The 11,537-nt window shown below is 45.9% G+C and overlaps 1 protein-coding gene across 2 annotated transcripts in view; it reads left to right on the forward strand.

Moving 5' to 3' along the window:
* Slc24a3 (solute carrier family 24 member 3) overlaps positions 1–10,111 on the forward strand; it is a 487,223-nt gene extending 477,112 nt beyond the window's left edge. For both annotated transcript variants that reach the window (XM_076570775.1, XM_006984474.4), the window contains 2 exons: positions 4,111–4,176; positions 8,140–10,111. In XM_076570775.1, coding sequence (XP_076426890.1) covers positions 4,111–4,176; positions 8,140–8,286 — 213 coding nt within the window. In that variant the 3' untranslated portion in view covers positions 8,287–10,111. The remainder of the gene's footprint in view (positions 1–4,110; positions 4,177–8,139) is intronic.
* The last annotated feature ends 1,426 nt before the right edge of the window (positions 10,112–11,537 follow it).

Consider the following 11,537-nt stretch of genomic DNA (forward strand, 5'->3'; position numbering starts at 1 on the left):
CCAATTTTATGTGTACTTGGTAGACCCACAGTCTCCCTGCTGCCAAGTTCTCTCTAGCCAGTCCCCATTGCCCTACTGAAAAGAGCCTTCTTAGAGTCCGCATGTGACGTGAGACCTCATGACCATTCTTTATTCGTTCATCAGTTCCATATCAAACACTGGGTCTGTGGATGGTAAAAATAAGACACAAACTTCCTCCCCTGGTATCTGTACCATTGGTTTAGATTTTTACCATTGGCAGAAACCAGAGAGGCAGCTTGTACTAGCTAGGAGCAAATGACCCACCATGGTTAAGAATGCATTACATTCTAGGCTCTGTTCCAAAGCTTTAATGTAGGTGAACACAACCCTCCCAAGCATGCATCAAGATAACAATGCACAGATGTGTGAGCCAACGTCCACTCACCTGTTTTCAAAAGCAGGTAACAGGGCCAGATGTGGCTCAACAATCTCAGTTCACAAAGCGTGGCCCCACCCACATACAGCCTTAAGAGAAGTTAAGCCAAGAACCAAGCTAAGGGGTCCTGACTCCTGACTACCACGTTTGTATGGACGAGCCAGGAGTCAGCCAACCAGGAACAAATACAAGCTATAAGAGCTCAGTTCTCTAACAAGGAAAAACTGACAGTGTCTGCTGGGTGCAAAGAAGACTCCACCAAAAGAAGATTGAAAAGAAAAATGGAGAAAGGAGAAACCCCATAGAAGGATCCATCATCTTTCATTTTTGAAGCCAGAATTGGTATTTTGGCAGTATTATTTATTCCTTGAGACTCTGTGAATGCAAGGGTGAAGTTCAAAAACTTGAGTATAGCATGATTCATTTTGAAAGTGATTAGCCAGACAGAATCTTCCTGCTTAGACCTTTATACTCATTGGTCCTTGGCTACTGAAGGGTAAGAAATCACTCAATTCTTACTAGAGATTAGACCCTAGAGCTGAAGGGATAAGTAAGACTGGGAACACGTGGCTCACATTTTAAGAAGAATGCATATGGTGTTGAAAATTAAGATCTCAAAGGATTTATTTGAGTGTTTAGTCACAGTTTGTTAATGTTTATGCACAACTCCAGGACTGTGCAGCTAAAGACATGAGCAAAGACAGTTCTTCCCTATAGCTAGAGTTTTCCTGCCTGGCCCACAGTCAGGACAAATCTCTGTCACCCGCCAGTCCCACAGCCACTCAGACCCAACCAAGTAAACACAGAGACTTATATTGCTTACAAACTGTATGGTCGTGCCAGGCTTCTTGCTAACTATTCTTATATCTTAAATTAATCCACTTCTATAAATCTATACCTTGCCATGTGGCTTGTGGCTTACCGGCGTCTTCACATGCTGCTTGTCATGGCAGCGGCTGGCAGTGTCTCCTCCCACCTTCCTGTTCTCTCAATTCTCCTCTCTGTTAGTCCTGCCTATACTTCCTGCCTGGCCACTGGTCAATTAGTGTTTTATTTATTGACCACTCAGAGCTTTTGACATACAGACCATCCCACAGCACTTCCCCCTGCTGGCCACTGTGGTGTTCTGGAGAACCCTCTGCTCCACAGAACTATACAGAATGGGAGAACCATCATAGAGTTAGCAGGTGGTACATTTAGAGAAAAGAATCTTTTTTTTTTTTTTTTTTCTTAAGATGGTCCCACTGTGTATTGCAGGCTGGCCTCAAACTCGAAATCCTCCTGAGTGCTGGAATTATAGGCATGTGCCACCTCACCCAGCAAGACTGTCCTCATCATTATGATACATTTGCAATGTACCCCTAAACCAATCAGTTGATAAGAGAGAGGAAATCTGTCTATACCAGGTTGAGGGTACAAGTCAGATTACCAGCCAGCCTGAGATGGGGCCCATCTTCCATCTTTCTGCTCTGAATTAGTAACATGAACCTGTGGCCCTTGGGTCAGTTACAACCTGGTTTCCCTTTGTTGTCAAGAAGCCATGTGGTTGTTGGTAACTATTTCCCAGCCAAGGACCAGCAGATGGAGAACTCGAGATGGTCGCTGTAGTAGGAAGTTTAATGGATTGACGAAAGACTTCAGCACTTAGCCAGGATAGAAAGAAAACCAATTAATTTGGTATCCTGCCCAGAGAGAAAGTGGCATGGCAATTACAGAACAACAGGCTGCAAACGGCCATGAGCTGTGGAGAGACTCCATTTCAGAAGAATCCTCATTTGGTTAGAAGAAGCCACTTGGCCTGCGATTTCCTGGCATGTATTTCCAGTCATACAAATGAGAGGAGTCCTGATTGGCCTGTTTGGTTCTGGGGAGTTAGAGTGAATCACTATGCATACCGTTCCCCTCTCCGGCCATGGAGTTCTTACCATGCAAATGAAGCATCTCTGTTGTGTTCAGGTGTATCTGGTTTTGATTGGCTTTGCCATCTGTTGTTAGATGTTTTGTTTGTTTGTTTTGGTGGATACTTCCTAGACCAGGTTTATAGTGGTCCCTTTCTGATCTCTTCATCACAACCCTCCCTCTACAATCCAGCCAATTTGTCCTCCGACAGACTTCGCTTAGTGAGGTTATCGTGCTATAGGTCTCTCCAGAAAGGATTGGCTAGTTAGAGTATCTGGTAAAAGATGGACTGACACACTCATCTGTAGAGACCCATGCTGTTCCCATATGTGTATCTCAGTGGGAAACATTGACATGAGGGAAACAAGTAGCTTGGACCTTGCTAAGAGGCCCCGAGCCACTCCTCTGCACAGTGAGCCTTATTAGAAAATAGTTGACAAACAGGGGCATGATGGGATTACAGACCTATAATCCCAGCACTTGGCAGACTGAGGCATAAAGGATTGTGAATTTGAGGCCAACTTGGTCCATGTAGCAAAATTACTGTCTCAAGAAGAAAAACAAAATAAGGAGAAGGAAAGCAATAGAGAAATCAACCAGTCTTATTCCCTCTTTCCATGAGCACAGGTTAACTTTTCATCCCCTTCAGGACCATGTATTATATTGGCTGGGGGTGGAATAGGGGTTAGATGGAGGTGGAAATGGAGTCCTCAAACTTGAATCCACATGCCTACTTCTTCCCATCAAATAAGCACAAAAACATATGGGTGTTGGCTTTGCACACAGTTTGGTAGGTGACACAGTGGGACAGAAGAAGCAGACTTTGAAATTATATTTCTCTAAATGGCCTGAACTTGGTAACAGTATTGGTTACAGGGCCTCCAAGGACTAAATGACTGATGGTGTATCTCAACCGAGGCATGGAGAGTCTTAGCTGGAAGTCCTGCATGGGAACCAGTGCTGATGGCTCATGAAAGGATATGAGCTCTATTTCTATAGTTCTTAGGCTCAGGCTCCTTTGGAACTAGTCCACTAGTTTCTGGAGGCCTCTTCTGTGATTGGACTGGAGGGGAGTTTCCTTTGAAGCTGGTGCTGATGGTGCTGAGGGCAGTTTACAGATTCTTCATCCTTAGTTCTCTTCAGCTGAGATGCAGAATCCACCAAGATATCTTTAGACTCCAAGGGAGTATATGATTTCATAGCAAAGTTTGGCATTGGAGTCCTACACTTGGTGATATGTATCTCAGCTGGCTTTGGCTTCGAGTCTGTCAAGTAGAAGATGCATGACAGGTGCTGAGGAGGAACTTTCTCTTTCATATGGAGGTCCAGACAGTGACAGCCAGACTCAGTTAAACTCTCAACCTAGTTGTAAATCAAGTAGCTCAATATCTCTCTCAAACGAACTTTATGTAAAAAAATAAATTAAAAAAAAATAAAGTTTATACAAATTTTTCCCATCACTTACGTGATATAATTCACCCTAAAAATAGTATGAGTCTGAGAAAGATAAACCTCACCAGAGATCAGGTCAACAGGATGTTTGTTGACAAGAATCCTAACATGATAGAGGATCTGAGTATTTGTGGACTGGTGTGGCTAGGGCCCTGCCTTTGAAGTAAGAATAGGATTGGGCTGAGAGCTGCCAAAGACAGCTGTATGTGTCTGGGAAAGCACGTATCCCATGAACAGGGCGCACTGTCTGCCTCCATCCTAAAGGAGAAACTTGGAATCACTGCTCCTCCAACTTGCTTGAAAGGCCACGCTGAGCAGGTGTCTGGTATGGAAGCCTGATGTTATCCAATCCTTCCTTACAGATTCGGCTGAACAGCAGAGGGCTCATCTACTCTGTCGGCTTGCTCCTGGCCTCTGTCTTTGTCACGGTAAGTCTGCAGCTTCCTTCATCCTTGGGAAGAGCATCCTTCCTTCATGTTCAACCCTTCCCCTCTCTTACTTTGGAGAGCAGGTGGGTGTGGCCTCCATTAAATGGTGACAGTAGACATCCAGATGTGCCGTCTATCCAGATGTGCCGTCTCCTGGCTGTTTTTTCTAAAGAAAGATCCTAGTGACCCACTGGAATTCCTCCTCCCTTTCTAAAAGGAGCTAGCCTCTTCTTAGAAGCTGGTACTGTCTCATGTCAAACCTAAAATATTTTTTTTGCAAAAGCTAGAGAAGAGTGCTGGGGCGGGGGGGATAGCTCAGTAGTAGGGCACCTGCCTAGAGTGCCTTGTGTTGGGTCCTCAGTCAGACAATAAAAAGCAAAGAGTTGGGATGGGAAGATGGCTCAGTGGGTAGAGTGCTTTGTGTAAGCATTTGAACCTGAATTCACATAAAAGCCAGACATGGTAACATATGCCTGTGACCCCAGCACAATGAGTAAGCAGAGACAGGCAGATCCAAAGGGCTCCCTGGCCAGTCAGCTTAGCCAGGAAACAGTGAGCTCTAGGTTCAGTGAGAGACCTTGTCTCAAAAAAAAAAAAAAAAAAGCCAAGGTGAAGAAGTAATGAGGGAAAACATCCCAACATCAACCTCCCACTTCTACACATGCACAAACCAGCATGTGCACTGCATGAGCACATGCACATGCACACGCGCGTGCACACACACACACACACACACACACACACACACACACACACACAGCAAAGGTGTTTCCTCTTTTGTACTAGATTAGCCACCAAAGGGCAGATTCCATTTCACTGATTCTTCCAGATTATAAAAACTTCCCCACGATTCCTCGTCTTTGACCAGTATTCAGTATTCAGTCAGAGCCTTGCATGGAGCTAGGCAAGGGCTATCACTAAACCATATCCCTGCTCTCATTTGACTTAATGTTTCACAGTGGGGTCACAGTAAGTCGTACAGATCTAGCTTGTGGTCCTCCTGCCTCAGCCTCCCAAGTAACTGAGACTACAAGCCTACACCGCTCGGTCTAGCAGAGTTATAATGCTTCTCATAGCCACACACTGGGCTCACTTCTTTGTGTATTTTCCCGTATGGAGCTCCCTCTGGAGTCACTGTTACAACCCAATTATACAGAGGAAGGAGAATGTCTAGAGAAATTAAGTGACTCATGTTTCTTGATACCCAGTAATCTCTAGGGCCAGCCAGATGACAGCACAGTGTTTGCTTGTCGGTCTTCTATATCTCCTTAAGACTTTCTATAGTTGTGCAGGGCTATAGGAGGCTGAGATAACCACCTGTTCCGTTATCAAAATGGAATTAATCAAAGAGAAGTAGTGTAGGGAAGAACAAAAAAAAATCCAAACATCTTAAGTTTGAAATGTCTCTTAGACCTCCAAGAAGAAAGAGCAAGAAAGGTAGTGGAGACAAGTCTACATTTAGCAGCAATGTCCTATATAGGGACATGTGGCGTGGCTATAGATAGAAGCTCTGCTGTTTGATGAGCTCCCCAAGACAGTGAATGTAGTCAGAAAACACAAGAGGCCCGTGACTGGAGTCGTGGAGGGCTCCAACACTTGAAGACCAAAATGATGAGGATAAAATACCTAAAAAAAACAGAGAGGGAGCCAGGAGGGTTGGCACATAAAGCATTCAGGAAACTGAGGAGGCAGGGGATCAAGTGTTTAAGGCCAGCCTGCGCTACATAATGTGACCCTACCTGGAAATAAACAGAAGGACGGTAGTTGAATATGAAAGAAAACAGTAGGATGCAGCATCTTAGAAGCCAAGTAGACATGATGGTTCAAGATAGAAAAAGGGATCAGCTGTGCCAAGCAAGACACACCCAAAATATTGGCCATTAAAGTTAGAAATAGTGCTTGTCTCATTGGTGGTTGATGGGGGGGTTTGCAATGGGGCAAGTTAAATGAAACAAGCTAGGGAAAAGATGCAATGAGAGGGTAGAGATACACCCTGTATTCATAACTCTTTCAGATTGTCAGTAAGATGATTTGTTTAGGATGAAGAGAAATGGAAAAATTTGGAAAACATTGCTTTTACAGTAAAGGTGCAGTGACCTTCCCCAAACCAATCAAAATAATCCAGGGGTGGCGAAGGGAATGTAACAAAAAGGGAGAGAGAAGAAACTTTCCAGGGACACAGATTTAAGCACTATGATGGACGAGATCTAGTATATAAATGGAGTTGGCCGTGAATGAGGATAGGAAAGAATCCTCCCGAATAGGAAAGAAGCTTGGCAGATAGATGGTGAGGAGAGCCCTGTGAAATGAGAGTGAGTAAAGGTAGAGATGGGACTGAGGTAGAATATGAGATATAAAACAGCCATCTGAGGACAGGGTAAGCTGGGTCCTAGGGAGGCCAGGGTGATAATTTTAAAGCATTTACAACCAACCTAAGGTCAGTGAGCCCTCTCAGTATGGGTGGGCATTGCTTATCCAGCCAAGATGGTGAGTTGTGTATATCCAGCATGAGCAAATGACTTGAACTGAAGGCTCCTGGATTAGCCAAGCAAGGACACCAAATGAAAGAGAAACCAGAGACTTTTGCAAAAGCAGTAACAGACGAAATGAAAAAAGAGTCAGGAAAGAGACAAGATGGGTACAGCCATGGGGCTCTGGTTGTCTTAGTTACTTTTCTATTGCTAAGACAAAACACCAGGACCAAAGCAACTTATAAAAGAAATTGTTTTAATTGGGGACTCACTGTTCCAGAGGGTTAGAGTCCATGACCATCATGGGTAGAGAGCATGGCAGCAGGCAGGCAAGCAGGCATGGTGCTGGAGCCTTAACTGGTTCCTTGCATCTGCTTCACAAGCGAGAAGCAGAGAGAGAGCCAAATACTGGGAATGGCATAGGCTTTCAAAACCTTAAAGCCCACCCCGAGTGACACACTTCTTCCAACAAGGCCACACCTCCTAATCCTTCCTAAATAGCACCACGAACTGGGGACCAAGTATTCAAATATATGAGCCTTTGGGGGCCATTTTCATTCAAACCACCACAGTGATGGTGTCCAAAAATTTTAGGTCCTGGGGGTTTGCAGAGTTGTGAGAGTTGTGGTACCCAAGGAAATGAGATGGAAAGAAAGGAATATAGGAATGTTGGCATCAGGTGTTTCTGCTACTGATAGTAAAAAGGTCAATGCTGCAACACTGGCCCCTAGAACTTGCCCAAATGAAAGAGCTGTATATATACCATATGATAAAAACTAGATGTGTGGTATTAAGCACCTGAAGTGAAGCAAGGCAGCTGAGAGTGTGCACTTTGTACCTTATTTCACTTTCATGTAGCTAACAGGCACAGCAGGGAACTCAGTCACCAGTGGGTGACTGATGCAGAATGCAAGAACTTAAGAGTATTAAAATCGTTAAAAGGACAGTGAGAGTGCAGTGGTCGACTGAGGATGAGCCAGGACATAAATCTACAGAGATGGGGGTAGCTGGGGTAACATGATTGACAGCAACCAAGCCAGTTGGGAAATGAGAGATTTCACTCATAGTTTTTAGAGGGGAGAGAAATAATTCTTTGGAAGCAGCAAATTGTGGACAACGTCCTCACCTTCATCCACAGCAATGGGAAGAGATTCATGGGTAGTAGAGAACTGTCTAGGTGAAGCCACCACCTTAAGGATGTAGAGGTGTCCTCGGGCACTAGCTAGGGGTGGAAAAAGATGGAAGAAGCCTATCTTGAGCATAGAGGACTATGGGGCTGGAGCCCAGGGATGAACCCAGAGCACTCTGGGCTTGGGGACCTGATATTTTTATTTGTTAACAAGATGACCACTGCCTTCAGGTCCTGGCTCCCTCTCTTTTTAACTTTAATGTTCCTACTTTCCAAGGATGTTGCAGGCTCAGGCCCCCCTTTCCCCAACCTCACCCCCGTGCGCCCCTCCACGCACCCTCTGATCTATTCTTCCTGTTACAGGTATTTGGAGTTCACCTGAACAAATGGCAGCTGGACAAGAAGCTGGGGTGTGGGTGCCTCTTCCTGTACGGCGTGTTCCTCTGCTTCTCCATCATGACGGAGTTCAACGTGTTCACCTTTGTGAACTTGCCCATGTGTGGGGACTAACGATTGGCCAGGCCACCTGCCGAGGCTCAGGTCCTCCTTTTCTGTGCAATACGAGACCCGGCCGCACCCGAGTCATGCGGCCCCTCGAGGGCCGCGCGCGTGGCGTCCGTCTCTCCCATGCTGTCCACAGGCCTCCGCTCCTGTCCTGGTGGCCTAGGCTCTCCCTGCCACCTCCTTTGCTCCCAGTTCCCTTGGTCCTACCTCCCACCCAGCCCCCCTCACCTGCCCACCCCCTTCCCGCCCCTCCTCTTCCGTGTGAAGACCCAACATCCACATGAATTTTCGAGCTCCATTTTCGAACAGTGACTGAGATTCTAGACAAAACTGGCTGCTAACTGGCCCGAGCCAGGCACAACTTACTCCAATCCTCCCTCCTTTTTTAAGTTATTTCACAGAAGATACCCTAATTTATGACCAGAGACTCTGAGGAAACAGGAGAGGGTCCGCTGATGGCAGGAAACTTGGCGTTATTTTGTTTGGGGGTGACTCCTAGGTTACTGAGTTTAGGGAATTATTTTACTTGAGGGGGCTCTTCATTTCTTTTCTTTTCTTTTCAGAGATGGAGGGGTCCCCTGTGTCTTCTCTCACTGGGCTCTGGATGAATAGGTGATCCACAGATTGTAGTGAGTCTCCTGGGGGGGGGCAAACCCCAGGAATGTTGGGAATGTAACAATTAGTCGGGAAACCACTGAGCAAGACCACCAGGAATAAATGCATGACATGACATTTTTCTGCCCAAGGACACCTCACTAAAGTCCTGAAGGCGTCACCTGGGGGTGGGAGGGGTACGGTGTTAGAGAAGGAAGCCTGCTTCACACATGTTCACTATGACCATCCTCTCTCTCTCTCTCTCTCTCTCTCTCTCTCTCTCTCTCTCTCTCTCTCTCTCTCTCTCTCACTAGATTCTTTCTAGTTTTTCAAGCAATAGTTCTAGCCTGCCTGAGGCCTTTGACAGGGAGGGCCTGGCTCACTGTCCATCTAAAAGGCACCAGGCAGTCAACAACAGACACTTCCCCAGCGTGTGGGTCCTTGAAATGTGCTCTTGTTGCTTGGCATTTGTGGTGACAGGGGATGACCCAAGAGGCTATCACTGTTCTCTGGACAGAAGTTACAGACACTGGTTTCTTGGAAAATGGAGAGAAGCACACTTTGCACAGATGTCGTCAATGAAGTCCCAATTTGCCACTTGGTATCGAGTACACTGGACCCTGACGGCTGGCCCTTGAGCAAACGTCCTTCCTCACGGGATGCCACCACCAAGCTGGCCAGTTTCACCCCTCCCCTCACGGAGGGATGGCCAGGGAGGGAGAAAGCAGAGAACTGATGCCTTGGAACCCACAGAATGCATTAACTGCAGACTGGCTGGAGGGTACAAGTTATCGTGAACATTTCGCCAATCACTGCTCAGCCGCCCTGCTAGATTTTTCTATGATGCTGAATTATTATGCAGACTAATTCCACCAAGTTGAGACACACCCATGCTTGTTACACTTGTATTTATTGAAACTGTGGATTCTTGCCCGCCCGTGCTGTCCCTTGTATTACTTTAAGCACTGATCACTTATCATCCATTCGGTATGGTTTTTCCCAGTCCCTTGTACACATCCTGGTTTGAATTGTAAAAATAACCTGCTACAAATTGGTTGACTGTTTCTGTCTGAGGTTCAAGCTGAGGGGCAGCGTCCACCAAGGACCGGGAGAGGAAATCACCAATTTGGGCTCTCCGAGCTAAGACACACTTATTGATTTGGTTGCACATTTTGCACTGGTTTATGGCAATTGTTTTCTTGGACGGATGGTGTAAAATAAACTTCTCTCTTCTGTATCCTCCCTGAAACACAGCGTGTTGCTTTCTTGGTTGGACTGGTGGTGTTTTCTAGCAGGGAGAATGGCAGGAGGTGCTGTGGAGCAGGTACACGTAGTCTCTGCGTCTGGACTCACCTGGAAGACGGATATGGCTAGCAAGTAACAGGCACTAACTGCAAATAATGGGTCCTGTCTAACTAAAGTTTGAAGGGATTTTGAATCTGTGTCATGTCACGGAATTCTATCTAGAATTCTGCCTGTGGTAGAAGACATGTGACATTGTGGTAGGAATCCCTTCTTTATGACAGACACAACAGGAAGATCCTCAGGGTCCTGATGCTGTTCAGCAGGGGGCAAGTTCTCCATCCTGACGTTAGAAGGTTTCAATTGGGAAAATTGACAGCTTTCTGGGTTGGCCGTGGTATCTGGAATCCCAGCCCTCAGGAGACTGAGGCAGGCTGATCTGAATTCAAGGGCTACACAGAGAGACTCTGCCTCAAAAAAGCAAGCACTGTGCACCTCCTGCAAAGCCAATTCCTCAAAAGAGACAATAACATATAGTTACAGTAAGCCATGTTCTGATCCAAAGAACTCTCTAGAAATAATTATCCAGATCTACTATTGTGCCTGAAAATCAACACAACTTATATAGGAACCAGAAGGAAAAAAAAATGGGTCCTGAATCATAGCAACAACTTCACTGCTTAAAATATATATTCCCAGGGTAGGAATGTGGAAGGTACCTGGCTTTGTTTTTTGTATTTATTGTCTTAAGATGTCTGACTACCATAGTTGTATGTCTCACAAATAACCTGTGGATGTGGGTTAGAATATTCTGTTACACCTGTTGGTATTGAAAAGCTTATTGCTTACTTAGCTGTCCTAATCATCAACAAATGACATGTGATCAGAAGCCTTGCTTTATTTTATTTGCCTCTTCTACAGTGCTGAGGATGGAGCCCAGGGCACTGTACAAAGTAGGCCAGCACACTCAGCTACATCCCCATCCCGCAGAAGCTTGATTTAAAAACAACAATTTCTGTGAAGTCTCTAGAAACTACATTTCAGCTCCCAATGCCTCAAAGTAAAAATCCCAGGATGAACCCCTGGCGCACTGCTCACACCTAAGCCCAGCCCTCAGGAGACAATTGGGAAGACGGAGAGATCAAGGCTAGGCCGGACTACTTAGCAAGTTCCAGGCCAGCCTGAGCAGCATAGTGAGACCCTGTCTCAAAAGAAGAGAGGAAGAAAGAGAGAGAGAGAGAGAGAGAGAGAGAGAGAGAGAGAGAGAGAGAGAGAGAGAGAGAGAGAGAGAGAGAAACCCAGCCAGCCAGCCAGCCAGCCAGCCACGCAGCCTGGTCTGAGTCACTTTTCCTATTTCAGCCATGAGGTCTGCTGGTCTAGGCACTCTGGGGGCTTCCTTTCTGAAATGAGAATTTAGCATA

Source organism: Peromyscus maniculatus, chromosome 4 (genome assembly GCF_049852395.1).
Source record: "Peromyscus maniculatus bairdii isolate BWxNUB_F1_BW_parent chromosome 4, HU_Pman_BW_mat_3.1, whole genome shotgun sequence".
Taxonomy (NCBI): domain Eukaryota; kingdom Metazoa; phylum Chordata; class Mammalia; order Rodentia; family Cricetidae; genus Peromyscus; species Peromyscus maniculatus.